Source organism: Lissotriton helveticus, chromosome 8 (assembly GCF_964261635.1).
Source record: "Lissotriton helveticus chromosome 8, aLisHel1.1, whole genome shotgun sequence".
In the NCBI taxonomy this organism is placed as follows: domain Eukaryota; kingdom Metazoa; phylum Chordata; class Amphibia; order Caudata; family Salamandridae; genus Lissotriton; species Lissotriton helveticus.
The window spans coordinates 722064856-722092312 of record NC_136069.1 but is presented as its reverse complement, the minus strand read 5'-3'; the positions used below and the strand labels follow the sequence as shown (position 1 = coordinate 722092312).

The following is a 27457-nucleotide window of genomic DNA, read 5'->3' as shown; positions in this document are numbered from 1 at the left end:
AACAACCAGAAGATACCTCCAAAAGAAGGAGTGATCGAATAAAAAGACAAAACAAAAAGTACAAGTCTCCTGAATGGACGCTTGTTTTGGAAGAATTTGAAGATCTTGATATAACTGACGAAAGCGACGGAAAACCCATCCCTGAGTACTCTGCTGAAGAAGAAGACGAGCCACCATGAATTTGCACAAAGTAAGCTACTGGTGTAAAGACACAAAGAGGGGTCGAGAAACTTCTTCTGAGCCAAAATGTCTGATTCAAACGTGAATGGTAGACCTAGTTGCAGTCGTTGCAAAACATGCTGCAAGGTATGTGTATGTAGTATAGTTATAGTGATATTACTCTGGATAGGACTAACAGTTTTCATCCCTTTTGCGGTGAGCAAAAATACTAATATTGTCCCTACTGAAATTGTAAATACTGACAGTGAGGAGCTGACAACACAGAGTGTAGCAAGACATGAGAGAGCACTTAGACAAACAAATCGAGACTTAGAAGCATCAGATGAGGGAGGACTACATTATCATGGAGTAAAGAATAGAACGCATTTAAATGTTTTCGCAAACTTGTTAATACACTATGTAGAGACTATGGAAATTGAAGATTGCTATGTCTGCATGAAGCTACCTACCTCTGTAGCTGAAGGCGTGACATACCATCACTTGCCTCTGACATATGGAATTTCCTGTAGCATTTTAGCTAGTTTATTTTACAAAAGAGGACCGTTACAGTACTATTACTCAAACAGTGATGTGATCTTTTCTGAACTTCCTATACGTGGGAACTTGAATCCTGTACATACCAAAAGTGACGTTACTCGCTATATGGGCGAATACTTTTTGACTATAGGTAATATAGACCTAGGTGACGCACACAGAGATAACTTGACCTGTTCTTTGCGTGAGCAGGAAAAGATGTTCCTGAATATGGCAGAGAAGAGGAGAATAAAAATAAAAAGAAAAGCAGATGACAAAACACAGAAAAGGCCAAAATGGGCTGAGAACATGGAAGGCACCTCAAATGGTGGAGCGGGTCCTGCTCTGTTGCTGGATTTTGAAAAGAAAGGCAAGCTATGTCTTCACCGCGAGAAGACTAGCTATTATAATAACATTTTCATTGGTTCCAGTGAATGCGAACATAATTACAAGGTAATTGGAGGTTGGGGTTTCAAAAATGGGTCAGAGCCTGTGTTTCCTGGAATTTATTATATATGTGGGGACAAGGCTTATTTCAAATTGCCGGATCACTGGTATGGAAGCTGCTATTTTGGCATTGTCTTCCCGAAAATATACCATGTGAACAAAGTTACTGGAAGCAGTGAAAATACTAATGGCTTAGTGCGTAGTAAAAGAGAAAGCATAGGTGAAATAATGGGTAGTATTTTCAGTGCACTGATACCTGGAGTGGGAGTGGTTCTGAACACTCACAGAATTTGCAAATTGTCCACTATAGTGGATGTGTTGTCTACTGACACAGCTCATGGATTTCTGCTTGTCAATACCGAAATGGTTGCGATCAGATCAATGGTTTTGCAGAACAGACTTGCTCTTGATACCTTATTAGCAAAAGAGGGCGGAGTCTGCCGGATGTTGAAGGCGCAACATTGTTGCACTTATATTCCGGACAAAAGTGTGCAGCTCAAAAGATATGTGAAAAAGATTACTAATTTGGAAAGGGAACTCAAACCACTCGAGGTTGACAGTGCCTGGAAGAGACTGGTAGATGGCCTCTCAAATGTAGGTCATTGGTTTGCTAGCTTAGGTAAAAGCTTATTGTTTAAGATACTGATGCCAATTGGAATTATAGGTCTTATCCTATTCTTCATATTTGTCTGTTGCAAATGTCGCAAGCACACCGGAAAGCATCAAGTGAATGCGAGAGGAGTAAAACGAAGTGTGGATGAACTTGAATTAGAGGAAATGAATAATCAGATATACAAAAGGGTGAAGAATTCTCACCCTACCAAAAATGAGAGAGAAAAGCTGAATAGCTTGCTGGAAGAGATAGAGCTGTATAAGGTGTGATAAGTTGGCATCTGGTTCCATTTATTTTGTGATGATAGTAAATATCATCAAAGAGGGGATTGATGAAGCAAAGCTTCGCATTTGCGACTTGCTGTTGTCATGAACCTCGTCCATGTATAACCAAGTAATAATTTGTACGTCTTACTAACGTTTATTTCATGTTTGAAACGAAATCAATGAAGCTTGCTTATGTGTATTTCTAATACGATTAATTTGAGTCCTAAAAATGGCTGCTGCTTTGAAATAGCTCCTGCGCATGCGTCAGTCACACTCACGTGTCCTGACGTGTTTGCAGGTTTGGAGGGAAATAGTTGCGCATGCGTAATATATAGCTTTGGCAATAACGTGGTACTGCTCGTGCCATTGCTCTTGTGCCCGTGTATATGTAGCTAACATTTAGACTGCATAAGTATAAATTTTAGTGATAAGTTGAAAGTACAAACCCAATGATGTGTTTTCATATCGTTATTTCTATGTATTAATTTGTTTTCGCTTACTTTTCATGTATCCTCGACTCGGAGGGGTGCTGGGCTGGGGAGACCATCTTGGAGGGTACTTGTGCGCAGACTCGCCAGGAGCCATCATGGCATTGAATTGCTGCCAAAGAAGGTTGATACCAGAAGCCACCCTGGGAAGCTGTACCTTCGCCCCGCAGCATCACGATATTGTTCCATTATGTTGCTAAAATGTATTTCTTTCACTGTATTCTGCGCAATTTTCTCATGGGAACCCCAATCTTGCTAGGCGGTGCCCAGAGATGTAAATAAGGCCTCCAAATAGTCTGTTCTGATTGGTGTGTTACCCAAATCCTATCTTAGGACCAATCCAAATTGAGGGATTCTGACACTTTGCAACATTGGGGGGTGGTACACCGTCCCCAAACTGTATATCTACCCTGGGTTCACCTAGGGAAATTGTCCGACTTGTCTGGTTTAGCTGACCTGTCACTGACCCATCGCACTCAATAGGTGACTGAAGATACAGAGCACTGCGGAGTACTCTGTCCGAAATTGACCACAGACTAAGGTTCTACTGAACCTTAAAGTGCTGGCGAAGCACTTTGCTGGGAGTTCGCTGACCCAATCGGGGTCTTGATCGATAGCTGCAGAGAGGGTGGAGCGCAGGCGTTGCTTCCAAACTGCGGGTGAGGTCCTGTCCTGAGCGGTCCTATCCTGAGGGTTTCCTGTCCTGTCCTGAGGTCCTGTCCTGATTCCTAATCTGAGGGTTTCCTGTCCTGTCCTGGGTGTCCATTCTGCACCTGCTGTCCATTGAGGGGTATCCTTCCTTGAGGGTTTCCTGTCCTTAACTGACCCGTGGCCAGGGTTTGGTTTCCACACCAGTCTAGGTAAATATTGCTCTAAATTCTTTGAACTTGCACCTTTCTAATTTTCTGTCTTTTGCTTCAATAAAGACACACCTTTGCATATGTTGACTTTTCCATGCTTTTGCCGCAACTATTGAATCGTAAAGTCATTTGCATATTTTCATAACGTTTCCCATGTTACCCTATCTGTTAGAAATCATATTTTGCATTGCAGTTTGTCATTTTCCTGATATGGTCTAGAACGTCCTTACTTAAACTGTCTAAAGAACTTTTGCCCTAAAATGCATAGCGTTTCCCGTTGCATCCCATATTTAGTATTTCCATGATTACCCTGACTTTATTTCTCTATAGTTATGTACTTTTCATTACCTTGATTTATCGATTGCCTTATTCTTGTAAATCTCATGCTTTCAGAAAACGAACTTTAGATAAAGATTTTAAAACTTCCAGTTGTCCGTGGTCATTTTACAAAAGTATTTAATGTCATTTTGAGTTGTATTTGGCTGCCTTTCCTTTTACAGCTAGCTCCCTGATCCATTGTGGTCATAGGTACCCGTGTCGGTGGATGGTAAGTCGGGTACGCTGAGTAATAACAGTAGGGAATTTACACAAATTGGTAGCAGCCCGTGAAGTCACCCGGTCAATGTATATGGTGAATTGAAATATATGGGCCCGAAGCCGGAAGCGGCAAAATTATTGGTTGGGTGACCTCGCGCGCTCTATCAGGGCCTTGCGCTCTATAAACCTGAGAGTCCCCTGGGCCAACCGGCCATCTATAAGGGGCTCAAATGCCCTCTGTCCACAAAGTCAGGGCGCGCTGCCAAAGCAGTGACAGTCACAGGGGCGCACTTGGCACAAACCTAAACGTGGCAGCTGCCCACTACTTGCTGGGCAGCAGGGAGACTGAATGAAGGCCTAAACGTTGCAGCTGGCACTAAGTGCTGCGCAGCTGTGCAGGCCAAGTTAGGGATGAAGGAGTGCATCTCACTCCTGGATTGACAAGACATATCCCCCTAAAATAAAAGTCCTAAACGGTGCAGCTGCCCACTACTTGCTGGGCAGCTGTAAAGGAGAATTGCGGCATGGGCCCTTACTAGCCCTCAGGACAAATGTGCAGGATTGGGGAGCCCTCTAGGCTCTAAAAAGAACATGTGTCTTGGAGCACCTCCGGCTCCTGAAATCATGTTGCCAAACTGGGGTAGCACGAACCCCTGAGGACCCCACTGGGCCCTTTAAATAAATCTGGCCAAATGTCAGAGCCCTCTAGGCTCTGGGGATCATGGGGCCAACCGCAACGGTGTGGGCCCGGGGGGCGGGCACCAACAATGTGCCCCGAGACCACCCACCTCAACAAGAAAGCATGGGCCCCTCTGGGCCCGTGTGAGCACTGCTGACCAGAGTAGAGCCCCTCATAGGCTCTTCAATGAGATGGTGCAGGCCGTTGGAGCGGCCCGCTGCCAAGTGGGGCCGCTCAGGGAAGAAAACAGGGACACCCCCCCTTACCGGGCTGGTCTCCCTCTGCCAGCGATGCCGTCCCCTCTCTGGGGACAGTGCAGGACTCTGCCTCTGGGGCTTCCCTCACTCCGGGGAGCCCCGCCACATGACACCAGGCGCCAGGATGGGGTGCATCTTCACCCGGTCCCCTGTCTCGGGACCGGGACTTTGGTAGGAGAGCCCGCGGGGCTCTGCACGGCTTCTCCCCGGCCGCGGGGGGAAGCGGAAATGACACGCCTTGGGCCCACCCCGAGTCAGGCAAGTCTGCCTGGCTTCCGGATCGGGCCGGGGCAGCGTCTGCAGCACTCGTGGTAATTTCGAGCTCGGCTCGGGCCGCAGCGGTAGGATGCGGGGTAGGCACCCGTTTTACCTCGAGTTTAAAAATAAGAACTCGGGCAAAGTCGCGGGGTGGGCACCTGCGCACCAAAACAATTAAACAAGCGGGGTGGCACCCGTATTAATTATCAAATAAAATGAAGGCGCAGGGTGGGCACCTGCGCACAGGGCAATAACAAACAAGCGGGGTGGCACCCGTTTAAGGAAGTCAACAATAGGCGGACATGATGCAGGGTGGGCACCTGCTTAGATTAAAATATAAAAACACGGGCATAATGCAGGGTGGGCACCTGCGATGAAGGGGCTACGGGGGGGAATCCCTACGCCGGGGGTTCCCTCTTACAGGGCCACGAGGAAAAGGAGCCCAGCCCTCCCATCATACAAAAGGTCCTGGAGGCTGAGAGGAAAGGCCAAAGGGGTTCCAGGAATAAGGGGCAACTGGAGCAGAAAGGGCCCCCACAGAAAAGTCCTCCAGGCATCCAGGGGCTGGGCAGAGCCCAGGGAGGCAAGCCTTCCCCTGAGCTCCAGCAGCAGCACGCCCCTGGCATATTCCAGTCCAAGAACAAGAACATTTACTTGGGGTCACAGCCCCTCTTTTATACATACAAATCCTTTGTCTAAAAGGTGCAGGCAAGGGGAGAACCAGATGCAACTGGTTCTTGAGCACTTTGTTTTGCTCATCCCCTCTCCCTATTCACAGGAAAGGCCAGGGACATCAGAGACACCACAGGGGGTGGAGCCAGCATTGTGGAGGGAAGCCCCAGCCCTATTCAGGTCCCAGGTGCACTCCTCCCTCCCATCAACATGCAGATCTCTCCATTCACCACCACCGGGACAGACCCATCCTGACTCCTGGAGCCAGGCACACCAGCCAGCTCCAGCCAATCACAAGCCAGACAGTCAATTCACATTTACCGCACAGACATGCCAACTTCTAGAAGTGGCACTTCCACACTTGACACAATAAATCTGCACACATCATTGCGTAGCATTTAATCTCACGAGTCTGCACATACCAAACTCGACCCTGCACTCCCACGCATCAGGAACTACCATGGACCCACAGATCCCCCATGCATTCCTATGGGAGGGCAGGCTTTCTCAGGACACACACTCAGAGTGCACACGCACTTTACACTGGGCCACCGTGCTAAAGTGCGCAGAGGCCTAAAATCACTACTACCATGCCAGAGGCTAAAGGCAAAAAGTTTAGGGGTGACCCTGCCAAAAGGCCCAAGTCCAACACAACCCCTTCCAGCCAAAATGCAGGGCAGACCAAGCATTCCCTTGATGGGCTTCCCTGCTTCTAGCGAGAGAACACGGACGTGGGCCTTCAACAGCAGGGACACCTTCCGGTTTCACACCACTCTAAACCAACGTGATTTCCTCTGAAAAAAAAACTCAGGACCAACTTGGCTACTCACTGGTACTCCCTAGTTGTGCACTGCCAGGACCAGGCCCTCAACCATCCAGATACCACTGGTCCATGCCAATCCACAGAGTGGGGGCAGTAACCCCTGGCACACAATAGCCAATCTCCACCCTTCTTCTCAGTGTAGTTCCAACCTACCACCTGAGGTCTAAAATCACCAGCTACACCGGGGTCAGAGGCGAGGACTCCCTCCCTCTGCACCCCCTTCCAGAGCACTATACCCTCCCCACTGGTGTGGTACCCCTAGAAGGCAAGACCGGTCAGGACACTGATTACAGTTGCCCTTTGTTTGAAACAAATGCCCGGAAAATCAGGACTTCACGAGGGTGACACCTAACTAATGTGTCGTGTGACAGTCTGTCCGGCGCAGAGCTCACGACCTCCTGTCCCTTTGACAGTGCGTGAAGATGCCTCAGCAACCTGGTGCAAAGCTCATGACCTCCTGTCCCTTTGACAGTGTGTGAAGATACCCCAGGACAGACGTGGCGTCCCCATGGTCATTCCTATGAGGTTCAGCCCTTCCGGCTGGCCTCGGACCCAATGGTTTTTCCACGGGGGACTCTTTCCCCCTCTGACCCCTCAATCTGGATTTCTGTACCCTCCACTTAGGAGCGGCACGGCCAGACACCAGAACTGATGGAGGCCTGATTACAGGCACTCCCAGCTCACCTAACAAGGGAGATCCTCCTCAAAGAACAGTCAAACAGGACAGACTAGGCTCCCTACCTGTTGTTCCCTCCAAGAACCATCCATTACTGGAGACTGAGGTGCGGGCACTTTGGGACACAGCCCAATCTCACTCCTTCTCCTGTGAGACAGGATGCGAGTCCCTACAACCTCTTCACTAAAAGGTCACCTAGCTGGGCTACTCTGAACCACCTCTACCCCTCTGGGTTGGAAGACACCTGTACAATTCTTCTAGCATCACTCCCAATGCAAGCTCCCTAAAATCAAAGAACTTACACACTTCAACAGGGGTTGGCGCGACTCCAGAAAACAATTACGGGGCAGGACCTCGCATGCACGAACAGACTGAAGCGCCCTTTAACACCATTCACCGGCTAACCAATCACCCAAATGTCCAGTGCACCACAACAATCATCCACACTCTCCCCACAAAACTGGTGAGACAGCCACTTGACTGCCCCTGAATCACAACCTGTACCCCTCTTACTGAGCACCAGGTACCATACTCTGGGAACTGGGAATGGGACTACTGCACTGGATAATTATATTGCTGCCACCACTGTATCCTACCCTACTAGGGAATCCAGAAAACTTAACAATGCACTTAGGGGATAATCTACCCGCCCGAGCTGGTTACTCCATGCCAATTAAGTTACCACTGTAGGCCAACCCAAGAAATAGCACACAGTACAGGGGAAGTCACTCCTTCAGCATCAGGCCAACCCAAGAACAGACAGTACAGGGGCAGTCACTCCTATAGCTCGCGCTTACAGGCCAACCCCATAAATGACAGTCTACCCAAGGACAGTCTCTCCTTCAGCATCAGGCCAACCCAAGTAACAGTCTACACAAGGGCAGTCACTCCTCCATATTCTCTGGTTTCTGTCTTTGGCAGGACACCTAACTCACAGAGAAATCATAAAGCATATGTCAACAAAAAAAAATGATATTTAAAACAGAATCAAAAGACAATAATCCCCAAAAATGTGACTATCTAAAAATGCAGAGTTTGTAGTGCAGCCAGTTGTCACTGCGGTATTTAGCAAACGCAAGTCCTATCCTCACCGCTGACAACCAATGTTAGAAATGGGGATCTCTGGTTGGCTAAGGCTTGCGCCAAAGCCAGGCAGAGACCACCACTCTAGTCAGGGAAAGGGAGTTGCACGCCAAAGATAACCCCTGCTCACCCCCTTGGTAGCTTGGCACGAGCAGTTAGGGCTATCTCGGTGGCATTGTGTAAAGCATTTGTACAACACACACAGTAACAACACACTAGGCACACAAGGTTATATAAAAATAGCCTTTGTATTACAATGAAAACACATCAGATAGTAATCACAAATATACACTGTGCCAACTGGCACGGGCAATATTTACAAGGGATTATTTACACAGGACAGGGCCACGTGGGCCACTGTCAGAATTAGCACTTGGTAAAGAATAGTAAAAAGTAAGAATAAATATGAACCTAGAACACAGCCAGTAATCACTGGCAGACACAATACTCAGCGTCAACCTGTGATATAAATCATAACAGGTACAGTATCACATAAGGCAAGAACTCTATTCTGCGCCAACCTCATAAGCAAAAATAGGATAAACCATAATCTCCTAAACATCAGGAAATACACTTAATCACATAACCTGCAGTAGGGAATAAACGAAACATAGACCACAGTAGAGAAATAAAACAGTAGGTAAAACCTAAGAATCATAAAAGCACATCTATAGCATAAATCAAGGTGCATAAATCATACAAAAAACATTACATTTCCTAATACATATAAAAATGACATTAAGAGTCCCCTGGGCCAACCGGCCATCTATAAGGGGCTCAAATGCCCTCTGTCCACAAAGTTCAGGGTGCGCTGCCAAGGCAGCGACAGTCACGGGGGCGCACTTGGCGCAAACCTAAACGTGGCAGCTGCCCACTACTTGCTGGGCAGCTGGGAGACTGAATGAAGGCCTAAACGTTGCAGCTGGCGCTAAGTGCTGCACAGCTGTGCAGGCCAAGGTAGGGATGAAGGAGTGCGTCTCACTCCTGGATTGACAAGACATATCCCCCTAAAATAAAAGTCCTAAACGGTGCAGCTGCCCACTACTTGCTGGGCAGCTGTGAAGGAGAATTGCGACATGGGCCCTTACTGGCCCTCAGGACAAATGTGCAGGATGGGGGAGCCCTCTAGGCTCTAAAAAGAACATGTGTCTTGGAGCACCTCCGGCTCCTGAAATCATGTTGCCAAACTGGGGTAGCATGAACACCTGAGGACCCCACTGGGCCCTTTAAATAAATCTGGCCAAATGTCAGAGCCCTCTAGGCTCTGGAGATCATGGGGCCAACAGCAACAGTGTGGGCCCGGGGGGCGGGCACCGACAATGTGCCCCGAGACCACCCCCCTCAACAAGAAAGCATGGGCCCCTCTGGGCCCGTGTCAGCACTGCTGACCAGGGTAGAGCCCCTCATAGGCTCTTCCACGAGATGGTGCAGGCCGTTGGAGCGGCCCGCTGCCAAGTGGGGCCGCTCGGGGAAGAAAACAGGGACACCCCCCTCCTTACCGGGCTGGTCTCCCTCTGCCGGCGGTGCCATCCCCTCTCTGGGGACAGCGTAGGACTCTGCCTCCGGGGCTCCCCTCACTCCGGGGAGCCCCACCATATGACACCAGGTGCCAGGATGGGGCGCATCTTCACCCGGTCCCCCGTCTCGAGAACGGGACTTTGGTACGAGAGCCCGCAGGGCTCTGCACGGCTTCTCCCCAGCTGCGGGGGGAAGCGGAAATGACGTGCCCTGGGCCTGCCCCGAGTCAGGCAAGGCCGCCTGGCGTCCGGGTCAGGTCGGGGCAGCGTCTGCAGCACTCACGGTAATTTCGAGCACGGCTCGGGCCGCGGCGGTAGAACGCGGGGTGGGCACCCGTTTTACTTAGAGTTTAAAAATAAGAACTCGGGCAAAGTCGCTGGGTGGGCACGCACGCATCAAAACAATGAAACAAGCGGGGTGGCACCCGTATTAATTATCAAATAAAATGAAGACGCAGGGTGGACACCTGCGCACGGGGCAATAACAAACAAGCGGGGTGGCGCCCGTTTAAGGAAGTCAACAATAGGCGGACATGATGCAGGTTGGGCACCTGCTTAAATTAAAATATAAAAACACTGGCATAATGCAGGGTGGGCACCTGCGATGAAGGGGCACGGGGGGAAATCCCACCGCTGGGGGTTCTTTCTTAGAGGGCCACGAGGAAAAGGAGCCCAGCGCTCCCATCATACAAAAGGTCCTGGAGGCTGGAAAGAAAGGCCAAAGGGGTTCCAGGAATAAGGGGCACCTGGAGCAGAAAGAGTCCCCAACAGAAATATCCTCCAGGCATCCAGGGCCTGGTCAGAGCCCAGGGAGGCAAGCCTTCCCCTGAGCTCCAGCAGCAGCACGCCCCTGGCAGATTCCAGTCCAAGAACAAGAACATTTACTTGGGGTAACAGCCCCTCTTTTATACACAAAGATCCTTTGTCTAAAAGATGCAGGCAAGGGGAGAACCAGATGCAACTGGTTCCTGAGCACTTTGTTTTGCTCAGACCCTCTCCCTATTCACAGGGAAGGCCAGGGACATCAGACACACCACAGGGGGTGGAGCAAGCATTGTGGAGGGAAGGCCCAGCCCTATTCAGGTCCCAGGTGCACTCCTCCCTCTCATCAACATGCAGATCTCTCCATTCACCACCACCGGGGCAGACCCATCCTGACTCCTGGAGCCAGGCACACCAGCCAGCTCCAGCCAATCACAAGCCGGACAGTCAATTCACATTTACTGCACAGACATGCCAACTTCTAGAAGTGGCCCTTCCACACTTGACTCAATAAATCCGCACACATCATTACGCAGCATTTAATCTCACGAGTCCACACATACCAAACTCGACCCTGCACTCCCCACGCATCAGGAACTACCATGGACCCACAAATCCCCCATGCATTCCTATGGGAGGGCAGGCTTTCTCAGCACACACACTACGAGTGTGCTCGCACTTTACACTGGGCCACTGTGCTAAAGTGCGCAGAGGCCTAAAATCACTACTACCATGCCAAAGGCTAAAGGCAAAAAGTTTAGGGGTGAACCTGCCAAAAAGGCCCAAGTCCAACACTCCCATAGAGGGTGTTGGAAAGCACTCTTTAAACAAAGCCACCCATGACCCTGGGAGAGTTGGGGGAAAGGAGATTAATAGTGGATCACTGAGCAGGCTTTACAGCATAAGAGTGTACTGGAGACTAGGAAGAACAACCAAGTACTTCTCAAAATATAAAAAGCAAGATCATCTCAATAGAGACCCATCTTCAGTAAATACAAAGCAAAATTACTCAGGCTGACCAAGACATTCAAACCTTAGGCACTGAGGCACTGATTGCAAGCATTTAAATAATCAATCAGAAATCCTCCGCCCAGTAATTACCAATACAGCGAGTCCTATAATTTCTCAGGGCAGGAATCCCTCCCATGGACACATTTTAACCCTTGGAATCGCAGATTATGTGGGAATTTGTGTCTGTGTATTTATTTCTGCAGTTTTTTCCTTATTTTGCGCACGTTTTGTTTTCCACCCTTCAAGGTAATTTTCCTGGAGAAATGTGAAGGGGAAATTACCGCATGTCCGGTTTTTCTCACAAAACGTGTTCTGATTTGAGTGAAATCTCTAATTTTGTCAGAGTAAGAAAAGAACCTGTAATAAGACTCTACGTTTGAATTAGTGATAAGGGATAGGAATTGGTTAAGTCTAATTAGTATTCCAAAATTGCCAGTGCGATCAATCATGGATTTCCAGGCAAACAGGGAGAGGCTGGAAAACGAGGTCAGAGCCGCCAACCAATGACGTTCAGGGTGCTAGTGTTACAAGAGGGTGATTTTCAAGGGGGTGGGGGTAACCTACGCGAAGGCCTGTTCTGAAACAAGACAATCAAACAAGGCAGTAGTAAACGATCAAATTCTGAAATAATCTCCAACTAGCTGCTGTGCATATCTCAACCATGAGGTATTCTAAGACGGGCAGCAGTGTCCCCTTTACATCTTGTTGAATGAGTTCTAGGTTACCCCAAAGGGTTAAAGACATTTTTGTAGCATTTACTTATGCATGATTAGAAGTAGGTAGATCTAAAAGAATAGCTGCGTGGTTTACTAAATGACGAATTGCCTAATCACCTTTGCATTGTAAGGGAGCACTAAAAGCTCTCCTACCTAAGCTGTTAAGGGGTTCTCTGCAGTTTAAAAACTAATAATGTGCAACCCACAATAACAACAATCAAGCTAAAAGCACAGCCTACATCTAAAAGATTAGGAACAATTGAAGTCAAAGTCCTCTTTAGCAGGCACACATTAGGTAGTTTTTTTTAATGATAAACATTGAATAAAAGCAAATTGATGCATCTTTTATTGTAAAAGCTCATCTCGCTGCTGCAGTCCCCCCCCATTACCCTCCCTTCAGACTATTGAGATGCATTAGCACCAGCACAGTATCTGTTTTATCTACTTTGATTGGCAATCTGAGGTCCAATGAAGCTCATTCCGTACACATATGTGCGAAGAGTGCTTCACTACGATAATGACCCCTTCAAGATCATATGACAGATTGTCCCATGGTCCTTGAGGCCTTTGGCAGATGATGTTAGAAAATACAAGTCTGCTACAAATGACGAAATAATGTTTACTTCTAACACATTGAAAACGTGTGAGTATGGAAAGTTGTAACTTTTTATCAAACTCAAGAGTGTGAGGTGACTACATCCCCGTGCTTATTTGAATCCTTTCACTTTAGTCCTAAATCCTGCATTCTCAGACTATGGGCCCGATTAGGATCGCGGACGGACTTGAGTCCGTCCGCGACCCCTGAGGAGGAGGAGGGAACGTCCGCAGGGGCTGCGGCGTTCCCTCCGAGGAGATTAGGATGTGACCGCCAGGGTGGCGGTCACATCCTCTATCTTTAACATTGCGGCGGGTACAGCTTCAAGCTGCACCCGCCGCAAGGTTAAAAATGCATGCATCGCATTCGCATGCACAAAGCGGCAGCCACAGCGCAGTGCCTGCTGGTTTGTGCACGCAAATGCAGGGGGGTACCATAGGTACCCCCCATGTGCACCCGCCACCCCCCTTCACCCAGTCTGTATGCTTTTCCACAGCGGAAAAGCCGCCGCGGAAAAGCATGTCTTTCCCACCATCCTAATATGGCTGGCGGTGTCTGTTAGACACGGCCACCATATTAGGGCTATTCCACCGCAGTTGTAATGCGACCGCGGCAGAATAGCGGCGGACGGAATTCCAGACCCACCAGCCATCCTAATATGGCGGTGGGTCTTTGGAGGCTCCGCAGCGGTTTTTCCGCATCCTCCGGGCCGGCGGTGGCTTCCGCCGGCCCAGAGGATGCAGAAAAACCGCAATCATAATCGGGCCCTAAGTTGGCACCTTAGAGCTAATATCTGGTGAGGGTGAGATGTTATGTTATGGTATGTTAATTTCCCCTGTGCGCCGATGCAACCTTTTTTCACATGGTCTGGTCTTGCCCGCTCCTGTTACCCTATTGGACGACGGTCCTCCAGGTGGTTTGGGCGCCCTGGCTAGGGAATTCCCTTTGAGCCCTTTGTTATGCCTACTGAGCCTTCATGAACTATCAGCGGCTAGGGAGGTTACCAATAGATTTCTAAACCTGGCCTTGAGCCATACTCGCAGACAACTGACTATTAGTTGGAAGTCCACCAGGGGGCCCGATACATATCAATGGTGGTCGGAACTGAAGAGGTGGGCAAACTGTGAGCAGGAGGCAATTTCCCAGGAAAAGGATCAGGGTGTCCAGAAGATACCGATATTGCCTGCATAGGATACCATTTTGTTAACTTGTCCAACTATGGACCGTGGATGCCGGGTGCTGGTGGATGATTCTCTATCTGACGGTTCTAGGCCGGCTTTGGATACCAGCGCGATGGCTTCTGTCTGAAGGCTTGCAGGTGGCTTTTAAAGCTGAATGAGTGAGCGTGGGCAGTGGACCTGAGCGCAAACACAGCACCCACACCGTTAATCACCTGTATTAAGTTTTGTTATTGGCCAATATTTTTTATCCTTGTGAACACTTCTCTGTGTACACCTTCTGCCCAAAGATGCCTCCCTCACCAGGGATATATAAGACACAAAAACAAGATCAGAGCTGCACCACATGAAAAACGAAAAAAGAGAAATTCCACAGTAAAGTATATCACAATTTGAAAATGACAATTTTTGCACTACATAAATGCGTTTCTTCCTTTATTGTTTTATCATGTCATATTCATGAAAGCATAAGCCAACGTGTTTCGTCCAGTAAAATATTGGACTTCTTCAGGGATACAATTTAAATAGATGTACATACATTGTAAACAGACTATACAAACATACTATACATTTATGTACCCCTATGTACAACACAATAGTGTGAAACACAGTTACAATAGAAAGGATACAGAGACAAACCATGACATCCCATTCATAAGATGGGGGGAACAACACATTGATGGGCCATCATAAATGAGCTATACAAGCTAAAAACACTCAAATAAATGACATAATATAAGACATAGTAACATAAAAACCAGAATATAAAAACACTAGGTTGTGGTGGTGGTGGTAGAAACCATGTCAGGCAAGAAAGAGCAAGACAGACACCCATTGTGTTGACAAAAAGGCTGGTAACAAAGTGCTCCCAAGCATTGAACCCGGACCAATGTAAGACTGATGCATTGGAAATATGTTCCAACTCAAAATGTTCGAAAAGAATAATTCCGTCATCAACCACGTGCCACCCAAAGTAGCCGAAGCCATTTGAGATGGAAATTGCGTGACTCTGATAGCAAGATACCTACAAGGTCTGGAAGTACAACAGCTATAAAAAAGTCCCCTACCATAAGTGAGAAGAGGAGAGAACAACGAAGCCCGGCATAGGGTTAAAGAATCATGTATGTAAGACATGTACCAAATAATATATTAAGCATCAGCTCCATACCATCCAGTGGTCGAAAAATATTCCTCAATGTATGGGCCAAAATGAAGCATCTATTAATAAAGAACACAAGCCTCGTAAGAGCAGGGCAGCTCAGCCAGGCAAGAGTCCGCCAAAGCAGCAGTCCAGCAGAGTGCCAGTCCTTTCAGCAGCAGTTCTTCCTGACTTCACAGGTCCAGTAGTGTACTAAACCCATGGTGTCAGGGGTCCAGTGCTTCTACCCAGTTGTGCCTTTGAAGTGAGGGAGACTTCAAAGAAAGCTTTGAAGTGCCCAGAGGTCCCCCTTCCTGCTCTGGCTCCAGACTCACTACAGGGGAGTATGCATCGTTTTGTGTGTGGATAGGACACAGCCTATCAAGGTGTAAGTGTGAGGCCGTGCCCATCTCCCTTTCATCTCCCATGAAGGCCTGTCAAGACACACCAAAACCCCCTTTGTGTGTGGCTGCCTAGAAGGAATACACAAAGCCCAGCTGTCACACAACCCAGACTGAACAGAGACAGGCAGCAGGAGCCTAATGGCCAAAGTGAGTAAATGTCATCTTTCTAAAAGTACTTGAAATATGTGTACCCCTTACACCATAAATTCAACCTCCTTTAGTAAATCAGAGACACGTTATTACTTGATTTGTGGTGGGTTTGAAGTAAAGATACCCCAAGAAAGCAGCCTGGGTAACTATTTAATTTATGTGTTTGGAGTATATACATGCCTTTTTCCCTAAACTTGTAGAACTATTGTTTAATGCTGTAGGTGTGTGAGGCGAAGCATGTAAAATTACATAAAAATAATAAGCAATTGTCATGTATGAATGAGATACAAAGTAATACCGTGGTCTCTGATATACTAAAGGAGGTTGAATTTATGGTGTAGGGGGACACAAATTTCAAGTACATAAGTCTGATCATATCCCCCTATTACTGCAACTGGATCACTCCACATCACAATAAACTTTCTAAAAGTGCCATTTGCCAAACAGTAATTTGAAATCCAACGTCACCATAAGTTGTGATGTTAAATTGTGAGTCCAGTGACACCAAACGTGAGAAGTCTACCTCTTCACATTTTGGGAATTGCACTTAAAAGATGTAATAAGGTAATCCCAATGTTATCTTATGGACGAAATAGGCCTTGCAGTAGTAAAAAACGAATTTGGGAATTTTTCACTTCCAAGACATGTAAAACTTAAAAGTCCATGCCCTGCCTTTTAAATACATTGCACCCTGCCCTGTGGGTTAGGCAGGGCCTATCCTAGTGTTGTTATGTTATGTTATAAGGTATATGTTGAGCGCGCGGCTACTCCGAGGAATGTCCCGGCGCTATGATGACTGATATATATAAAAATGGAAGGCTTAGGCCAGCAAGAGGTTTATCGCGCCAGACCAAAGTGGCTGATTACACTGAACATACCGGCTCTGAAATGGCAGGCCTCGGCCATGGTTAGAACGCTACAAAAGTGGGTGGCACAATGAGTGCTGAAGGCCCACTAGTAGTGTTTAATTTACAGACCTGGGCACATGTAAGTGCACTTTACTAGGTACTTAAAAAAAGGAAATTAAATATGCCAGTTGGATATGAAACAATTTTATCATGTTTAGAGGAGAGAGCACTAGCACTTTAGCACTGGTTATCAGTGGTAAAGTGCACAGAGTCCTAAAACCAGGTCAGAAAAATGGAGGGAGGCAAAAAGTTAGGGGAAGACTACCCTAAGGTTGTCAGGTGTAACCCTATGTTATTAGGTGGAGTGAAGCTATTATTATAAATTGTGTTTATTCAAGTTAATTGTTGATGTGTGTTGTATTGTGTAGCTGAGTCTCTCTTTTCTTTGCCTTTATTGGTTTTAACAGGTGGATTATACAAATGTTGTATCGGCAGTACGATAACAGCAACAATTATTATAGACTGCACGTGTTTAGTATTCAGTAATTTCAGTCATGACAAGCTGCAACAGAAACTACAATTCCACCCTAACCAATATGCAATCACTACACCCCCTCACTGTTCTCCCCATGCTATTCACCCCACAGTAGCTTTGTAGTGAAAGAAACCACTGATGTGGTAACTCAGTCAAGCTACCCCCAAAGAAGCTGTAAAGCTGAATGTTGTTTCACTTTTTGAATTTCGGTTAGAACCAAACAGCCCTTGTAGGCTACATTTCTTTCAAGGGAAGCTGCAGCATTCCCCCAGCCCAAAAAGATGAGTCTCTTTTATGCTGGCCATATGGGTCTACAAGAGCTTAGTTCGACAAGGATTTTTTCGACAAGCATCTTAAGGATTTTTTAGCACCTCAGTAATATTACTGCAAATAATCTCTGTGACACTGATAGAGCACGCAAGTCACCCGACTCAGATTACCTTACTCACCTGGGCCCATAAACAACATATAATGAGTTTTAATCAGGTAACCTGTGCACTTACTCTAAACAGTGATTTATAAATTTCATTAGGACCTATACCATTGACTTACCAATCTTCGTCATCGGTACCTAGAGTCCTAAGGGATCAAAGGTGTTAGAATAATAGGTAAAATAAGAACATATGCACTCATAAAATAATGACAACTCAGGAAAGTTTTAAACTCTTTATCTAAAATCTTTAAATGTCATAGTCCAAGCATTAAACAATAGAAAATTCTCAATTAGAAAAATAATGATTAGAATGAAAATATGCAAAGTTTTTATAAAGCAGTCTTTACTCATTTAACATGAGGGTGGGAAGAGAGAAGGAAACAGTACAATGACAATACCCACATTTAATATTTACCCAGAATGGTGTGAAGAACTAACCCTGGCCACGGGTCAGTTTAAAGGACAGAACCCCGAAAGTGCAGGCACCATAAAGGCAGGCAGGTGCAGATCGGAATCAAGACAGGTAAAGCCAAATTGGATTAGGACAGGAAATCCAAGGGCTAAGACCAGCACCCGCAGTTAAAGTTGCAACGCCTGCGTTACTCCCTCTCTGCAGCTAACAGCCAGAAACCGGTAAAAGTTATCGATTTCTCTGACAAAGTGCTTCGCCAGCACTTCAGCTTTCAAACCCCGATCTGGGTTTCAAACTTTCTGATAGAGGGCTCCGCCGGCACCTCTGCTCCCGATCACCTATTGAGTGCGTTGGGTCAGTGACAGGTCAGCTATTCGGACAAGTCGGACAAACTAACTAGCTAAGCCTACCCTAGTTATACTATTTTCCAGGTCAGTGTACCACCCCGCAATGTTGCAAGTGTAAGGATCCCCAATTTTGATTGGACAAAGAATGAGGAGAGGTCATCACACCATACCAAATGACACTTTTTAGAATGAATATTAAAATTAACGTTCCCGCCCATATCTTTATTTTCCCATGTATGTTTTATTCCACCCGGCAGTGAATGTATCAATAATGATTACAATGTAGTCCATATTTTAGTTTAGCTTCCTTCACAGGGGTCAGAAGTCGACTTTCCCAGGAACATCTTCTAGCAAGTCATGTCTTGGCCAGGTTTCAGTGCCAGTGCTTCAGGGGTTGTGTTTTTTCTGCGCAGACGCAGTTTCTTTCAATATGGAGTTCAGCGATAGGCGTCAGGCCCAAAATGATTTACATGTAAGAATAGAAAAGAAACAGTTTGAGAACACGGAATAAATGAATGGACTGTATATCTCTATTCTATTCCCATTACTTTATTTTAACTATTGCGTTAGAAATTAGGCAGAACAAACGGCTTAGCAAAAGCAGCAGTGCAAGCTTCATGCATGCTGTAACACTATGCAGCCATCTTAGTTTTATTGCGCAGAGCAAAAGATTCCCTCCAAAGCAAAGAGTATGTCATGTCACGTGAGTGCGACAGACACATGCGCAGTAAGAAATCCCGCGTAGCAGCGGCCATTTTATTGCAAGCAGATTAACATTAGTAAAAGCACATATGCAAGCTTCTTCTAGATACCCACTGTTTTCTGAAATGCAATATTAATAGGACAAACATGTTGGTTAGCGCATTAACGTTATGTAGAGAGGACTGAATTCAAGCAAGTCGCGTTACGTGCGAATCCTTGCTCCATCAACACCCTCCCAATTCTGAATTGTAAGCTCCTGTTTTTATCTAAAAAACATTTTTTTAAGGATATTCCATGAAACATGAACATAAAATTTCTCGGCAAAATCTCCGCAATAGACCCTCACACATCATCCACATTAAAAATAAATTAAAGCAAATCAGAATTTAAAACAATCTGATTAGGAATTACTCAAGGTTATCAGGGCAATACTCTATGCAGAACAGAGCTGGCTCTACTAGGGGGCCCCCTGGATGGGTGGGGCCCAGGGGCCAGATCCCACTTTGCCCATGCCTTAAAACCTCTCTGTAAACCGACATATTTTTGAGAAATTGTGAAAGAGAGGCTCTCACTCCTGTTAATTTGCATATGTATGAGTATGTCAGGGTTATTTGTTCTTTTTCAAATTTCAATCTGATATTCAAGCTTTTTGCACTTGTTGAACACTAAATAAGAAACAATACTTTTTAAGAATTCGTGTGGTATTAGGGTCGAGATTTAGAACACAGAACATTGGGACCATAAGTTATATTACACCTCAGTACTACGATGATAGAAGTGGAATGGCTATGTCTCCATGTTGCATGATACAACCCTCTCTCAGTTTCCGACAGCAGCAGGTGTGTCCAAGAGCGAATGACCTAAATGACTGCGCATTTGGATTCACGGCATGTTCGTACGCATTTGGAGAGCGTCCTGTACCATTATCAGCCCCATGTCCATGGATATGCTCCATAATAACGTACAATTCTAACGAAATATTCAACTTTCTGATACTGCTTACAGTAGGCCCAGATGTAAATATGAATACAAAATGGAAACCAGCGTCCATTTTGGAAAAAATATAACATCTGTTGCTGATAGTACAAATGTATTGCAGTAAGCTAATTAAAACTGCCCCAGGCCACCTACGACAGGGAATGGTTGTCCATTTAAATAATACACACCTCTCTATCGAGCACTCTTTCATTTCTTGCAACTGCCAATAACACAAAAATAGGTCAACTGTTTGCCAGATTATTGAAAGCAGTGAGTCTTAACCTGGGGGTCCTCGCAACCTATGCAAAAGTCCACGACTGTTTTAAAGAATTAAATAATATTAAACTTAATCAATTAAAATTAATTGAGTATATAAAAATACAGAAGCAAAACTGAAAATTCTGAATATTTTCTTGTGTAGTAAACAAGTTCAGTTCAAATAACTTTATTCGATTGTTAGTTGTACAATCATAAAAGTACAGTTGATAAACATACAGTTAAAAAAGCAGGTGATCCAATTCATGTGTAAGACAGGATTATGTGAACGCTATAAAACACGAATAACAGGCAGAATATACACGTTAAAAATATAAATACTTATAGCAAAGTTAAAAAGTTTGCATTATACCTAGCAGCAGCAACAATATTATCCCTCCATACTTTTTCTGAATCTTATAGCTAACTTCATGAAGCAACATACAAACAAAGTGCAGTCACAGTTCAGGAGTTGAAGGTAATAAAGTGCTGGCTTAATCTGTGCAAATTTCAGTTCCTTAAGACAAGGTTTTAAGTATAACTTCCGGGGTACTGTATAAAAACGGCAAATAAATAAAAAGTGCGCCAGGTCTTGCGGAGACTTTCCGTCGCAGCCGCAAGCTGGCAGCACTTGGCCTCGATGGGCTCCACTCGGTACTGCCAGTAAAAGGTGAAACAAATCAAAACGGAACCTTGTTAGTAAATAGCGTTCATAGCCTGTCATGGGCCATGATAGATATGGTTCCATTTGAAGACAGGTTTTGAGTAATACATGTTTCCTAACACTGTCTTTCTGTAACTCAACCTCTTCCCGAGCTAAGTACCTATTTGTCAGAAATGTATTTTTCACAAGAGTGACATCCAGTTTGGTAATAGAGTTTGGAATTAGAAACAAATCAGCTCGTCCCATTGCGGTAAAACAATCACAGATATACTTCAGCCACGGAACCTTGGACCTACACTCCCATGTTAGGGCTTCTTTTAGTATATCATGGGTAAGCGGTATGTCACTATTTAACCAACAGTTCATCCAACACACCAGGGGGTTAACTGCTATTCTATCGCTTAGGTAGGACACCCCTAGTTCCTCATGTACAGAGAAGTTACCTGTTCCCCTTGGCAGCCTCAGTAACTGCTTCAGGAAATTATTTTCAGCAACCTCCAGATCTCGCGACCGACTATAGCCCCAAAGCTCACTTCCGTAGCAGGCAACGGCAATGCTCTTTGCCTGGTATAATTTAAGTAGGGAAGCAGCCGGGCTGTTACCAATTTTTCTTGCGAAGTTAAGTATAGCCGCGTTCACACGCGTTACCTCGCCCTTCTTTCTCAGTATAGCGGGGCCCCAAGATAATTGGTGGTCAAAGAGGACCCCGAGATATGAGAACGTTTTGGTGCTTGGATTTTTTTTCCCCGTTTATGTTAAAAAGATTGGTTTTTCGCAGCCCCAGGCCTGTCTTCATAACGTAAGACTTAGAGTTATTGATACTTAAGCCTCGGGACTCCATGAATTTAAAAAAAGAGTTTAAAAGTGTCTGGAGGCCGATTGCTGTCCTAGCAATGAGGACAGCATCGTCCGCATAAAGCAGGACCGGGACGCCTTTCTGACCTACATATGGGTAATCTGCCCCTGTTTTTAACAAATGTTCCTCTAACTCATTGATATACAAATTAAAAAGGAATGGGGCTAGGATACATCCCTGCCGCACACCGCGATTAATTCTAAAATCCCCCGTCACTTTCAGGTCGTGTAGTAAACAAAATATTTCAAATATTTCAAAACTTGTTTGGTGTATACCTGTTTCTGTATTTTTGTATATTGTTTTGAGGTTCAAATAATTGAAATTGCTTAGGCTTGGGGTCCCCGGCTTCCAACAATGGCTCAGTATAGGTCCCCGGATACCAGTACTGATTCAGTGGTGGTCTACAGAAGTCAAAAGGTTAAGAACCGCTGATTTGAGGTATATTGGCTTCTCTCTTCCAGGCAGACATCTGGTCGCTGGGCATCACTGCCATAGAACTTGCAAAAGGAAAGCCTCCACATTCAGAACTCCATCCAATGAAGGTTTTATTCCTGATCCCAAAGAACCTCCCACCAACGCTGGAGGGAAACTACAGCAAGGCGTTGAAGGAATTTGTTGAAGCTTGCTTGAACAAGGAACCCAGCTTTGTAAGTAATCCACATGGCTTCTGTATATTTTCGTATCTCAAAAGCACAGTATTTTGAAATACATTCAGTGCTGGAAATTTTGACCCTATGGATCAGTATTTGCTGAAAGAACATAGATGCAATGTGTAGTAAATATGCATGCGGTCACATTTTAGATAATATTGAAAGCACTACAATTAGAGGGTTTGAGGGTGGATGCTAGTTCTACAGTAGTTGATGCAACAATAACTCAACTTCCTTACAACCAAAACAAACTATCACAGCTGGTATTTAGTATATATCTCTTTCCCCAGATGCTCCGGGATACAGATCTTTTCATGTCGAACAAGATGCTCTCTTTGTATTGTATTGTAATTGCATTTATATCGAGCTTACCACCCCTGATGAGGTGTTAAAGTGTTTTTTTCTGTGAGTAGCACGCTACTCCGGAACAAAAAAGGATTAGTGGTGAATTGTTCTAGGGAAATATAAAATTAATTGAGCAGTGACATGTTAGTCTGTTATTTGGATTGAAAAGGATAGTGGAGGGATGCAAGAGGTAAGGGTTTGCATTTATATAGTGCCCTTTAATTTGGCCTTTGGGTTTCTCACTCCAGTTTACATGAATTAAGCTTCTGCTATGCCTTTTTACTTCTGTTTTTGACCACATAGCTGTCAAACAGATGTATAGGGTACAGTGACGGCTGCCCCTGATAGGGGTAGTGAGGCGGGGTGGTAGAGGGGGAGGCTTGAAAAAAAAATAAACGTACCTTTTTGCCACCGCCACCGCATGCCTCTCCTACGTCTTCGCTCTCTGCCACCGGAAGCACCCAGGCTCCCAGACACTCCCAGCTAATCACAACGTTGCAGGAGCAGCATCATGGTTGGTCTGGGCGGCCTGTTTGGCCGCTCAGGCAGTGCCTGGGAGGCTGGGCATGGCATGTCTCCACTGGGCTGTGCAACACAGCCCAGTAGAGAACATGCCAAGTGTGCATGACTGTTTGGCCGGCCGTGCAACCCACTCCTGCTCCTACTGTCAACGAGCCCAACCCCGCCCCGGCTGAAGTCCCACAAAGAAAACTAAAATAATAATAACTTCTTGTTATATCATTTTATTTTTATTTTGCACTGCTCGACGTACAGTAGAGTGATGCTCCTCCGCCTGAGCGGAGGAGCCGCCACTGTTAGGGTACTATATACAGAGTGAGCTTTGGGTCAGCCCCTTTAAACCATTGGCTTTCTTCAAACATCCTCCTTCAGTCATTGCTTGGAGACTTTGTGAATCTCATCTTGGCTCAGTGCAATGAATTCCATCTCTCGCCTAACACTTTTAGTGGCTGTTTAGGTGTATGCTTCTGTCAGCACTCAAACGATTGCATTGACCTGCATAGGGGACTACTTTACAACTGTAGCCCTCTGTCGTCTTTCCAGGCTTCATCCAATTTGCCCTCTCTCCAGTATGCTAATGTTGGATGCATTAGCGCATTAACCCCAGATACATTGGCTTTGCTACTGCTTGTTCCTTATTGCCAGCCAGTAACTCCTTGACCAGCGTGCTGTTCAATGGACACATCACTTTCATACTTTTGCTATCACTTTTGTGCTCTAGCCACATCGCATCATTAAGATGCTATTTTCTGCTTGCCAAAAGCCTTCAATATAAATCTATACTTGCATATATATTTTCCCCCTGTCCCTTCTTGCATTTAACTATGACACTTTCAGAGTCATAGACTCACTCGTCAAGAATGACCAAAAGTGTGGGCACCCTTTTAATGTTTTATTTCTTTTTGGTTTTTTTGCTTTGCTCTTAAAATGTCTGTTAGTGAGATTTTACTTGGTGGTAGAGAAGGTCATTTCTGGCTGGGACTCACTGATCAAATGAAGTATGTGCACATCCATCATAGCTGAGGTTGGCACAGGCTAATAACAACAGATTCCTGAAAGAGTTACAGGTGCCCTTGCTCGCGCTTGGAGAATGTTAACTACGTGGCTTTAAAACAGGCGCGGATAAGCAAGGCCACTGTTGATACCGGGCATATGAAGCAATCACTTAAAAAAGATTCCCCCCATTTTGGTGCAGACCTTTCAGCAGAAAGTGTGATAGGTGGCAAGAAGAAAGAAAATAAGGGTGCCAGTTTATGTGGTAGGCAGTGCATGGCATAAGCCGTGCTTGGCAAAGCTCATTTCCGGCTGCCCAATAAATGTATCCATGAACCTTCCCTGCCAGACCAGCACATGAGTGCCAGGAGACTGCACCAGACCCATTAGGCAGGGAGCAAGACAGGAGAAGCACTGAAATTCTATTGATGAATGCTGCGTCTGCCGCTGACTACAGTAATAACAAGCAGTGGCAAAGCCAATAGGTCTCGCCCATGCAAGAGCTATTGGCTATGTTTTTAGCTATGTTGTAAACCAATGTGGCTGCTGTTCAGCTTGGCTAAAAGTTAGTGGGGTGGGGTAGAGTAGATGATGGTAGATTGAAGTGTGGTAAATTGGAGTAGAATGGAGTGGGATAGATTGGGGAAGAGTGGAGTGGGGTAAATTGGGATAGGATGGAGTAGATTGTTGTATAGTAGAGGAGAATGGGGTAAATTGTAGTGGGGTAGAGTGGACTAGATTGGGATACTTTGTAGTGGAGTAGAGTGTGTTAGATTGGGGTGGGGTAGATTGGAGTGGAGCTGAGTGTGGTAGATTGGAGTGGAGTGGGGTAGATTGGAGAGGGGGAGTAGGGTTGATTGCCATGGTAGATTGGAGTGGGGTAGATTGAATTAGGGCAGATTGGGGTGGATTGTGGTAGAGTGGTGTATGTTGGAGTGCAGTGAGTATATTGGAGTGGGGTGGGGTAGATTGAGTTGATTGCAGTGGGGTAGTTAGGAGTGGGGTAGATCGAGGTAGATTGGGGTAGAGTGGGGTATATTGGGGAGATTGGAGTGGAATGAGCTAGATTGCAGTTACGTGGGGTAGGGTAGAGTGTAGTGGGGCAGATTGTGTGGAAGGGAGTGGGGTATATTGGAGGGTAGTAGAGTGAGGTAGATTGGAGTTGAGTAGGGTAAATAGGAGTGGGGTCGATTGGGGAATAGTGGAGTGAGGTGGATTGTGATGGATTGGAGTGGAGCGGGTTAGATTGGAGTGGAGTGGGGTAAATTAGGGTGGAGGAGAGTGGGATACATTGTAGTGGATTGGAGTGGGGTAGATTGGTGGACTAAAGTTGGGTAGATTGGAATGGAGTGGGGTAGATTGGAATGGAGTGGGTAGATTGGAATGGAGTAGGGTAGATTGGAATGGAGTAGGGTAGATTGGAATGGAGTAGGGTACGTTGAAGTGGAGTGAGGTAGATTGGAGTGGGATAGATTGAAGTGGGGTAGATTGGAGTGGTGTGGGGTAGATTGGGAGGGGCACATTGAAGTGGGGTGGAGTAGGGTAAAGTGGGGAAGATTGATGTAGTGTGAAGTAGATTGAAGTGGAGTAGATTGGAGTGGAATAGGTTGGGGTATTGTAGATTGAAGTAGGGTAGATTGTGGTGCAGATGGGGTAGAATGGAGTGGCGTGGACTGGGGTGGAGTGGGGTAGATTTGAATGGAGTGGGGTAGATTTGAATGGAGTGGGGTAGATTTCAATGGAGTGGGGTAGATTTCAATGGAGTGGGGTAGATATAAATGGAGTGGGGTAGATTTAAATGGAGTGGGGTAGATTTAAATGGAGTGGGGTAGATTTAAATGGAGTGTGGTAGATTTGAATGGAGTGGAGTAGATTTCATTGGAGTGAGGTAGATTGGATTGGAGTGAAGTGGAGTAGAGTGGAGTGAGGTAGATTCGCATAGAGTAGAAGATTGGAGTGGAGTGGGGGAGATTGGGGTGGAGTGGGGTACATTGGAGTGGGGTAAATTGGGGTGGGGTGATGTGGGTTGGGGTACATTGAAGTGGGGTCGATTGGGGTAGGTTGGAGTGAGGAAGAGTGGAGTAGTTCGGAGTGGGGTAGCTTGGAATGGAGTGAGGTGGACAGGGTGGAGTGGGGTAGATTGGGATAGATTGGAGGGGAGGGGAATAGGGTAGGCTGGAGTGTAGTGGGATAGATTAGGGTAGATTGGAGTGGGGTAGATTAGGGTAGATTGGAGTAGAGTTGGCTACGTGGTGTGTAGTGGAGGAGTGTAGAGTGGTGGGACTTGGAGTAGAGTGCTGTAGAATCGAGTGGCTGGTTGTGTCGTGGAGTGAAGTGAAGTGGCGTGGCCTGGAGTTGAGTGGAGTGGCATAGAGTGTCTGATAGAGGAGGGGCGTGGAGGGGCATGTCATAGAGTGGAGTGGAGTGTTTTGTAGAATGAAGTTTCCTGGTGCCATATGGAAGGGCATAGAGTGGAGTGGTGTAAAGTGGAGTGACGTAGTGTGAAGTATGCATACTGTGGTAGAGCACTGCCATTACAGATAACACATTTTCAATTGAAATTATCATTACATTTGCATGGACATACAGTTTTACTATGCACAAACGATAATGTAAGGACATGCAATCACCTTGTGTATTGATGTGTTTTGATCGGTGTGAGAAATTGAGCTGTTGGTTGAGTGGGGTCTGAGCCCTGGTCAAACAACAGCTACAGTCTCTTGCAGGATGAACCACAAAATGTCACTAAATTAACCTGTGCTTAACCCTAGGTAATGTGGTACAAAAAGCAGTCAGACTTAACTTAGAGGCAATCTGTAAATTATTTATACAGCACACAAACAGTAATAAAGTAAAAACAACTGAAGAAAAATCCCAAACCAATTTAGAAAAATGGAATACATTGTAATAAATTATTTGACACCATTATGAATTTTTAGAGTTTAAGGTTAAAAATAGCGCTTAACAGATCAAAGCGCCAACCGCAGACATCTAGTTGCGCTAGACCGGGTCAGAGTCGAAAGTTATGGCCAAGTGGGATGGAGTGCGGTTTGGATACAAGAAGTGGATTGGGCCCGGTCAACACTTACTTTCATAC

General features: G+C 45.8%; 1 protein-coding gene across 1 annotated transcript in view; it reads left to right on the top strand.

Moving 5' to 3' along the window:
* Positions 1-27457, top strand: part of STK24 (serine/threonine kinase 24) — a 587809-nt gene that overhangs the window by 491384 nt on the left and 68968 nt on the right. Inside the window, exon 6 of the mRNA XM_078657516.1 lies at positions 22315-22500. Within this exon, the coding sequence (XP_078513642.1) occupies positions 22315-22500 (186 nt within the window). The remainder of the gene's footprint in view (positions 1-22314; positions 22501-27457) is intronic.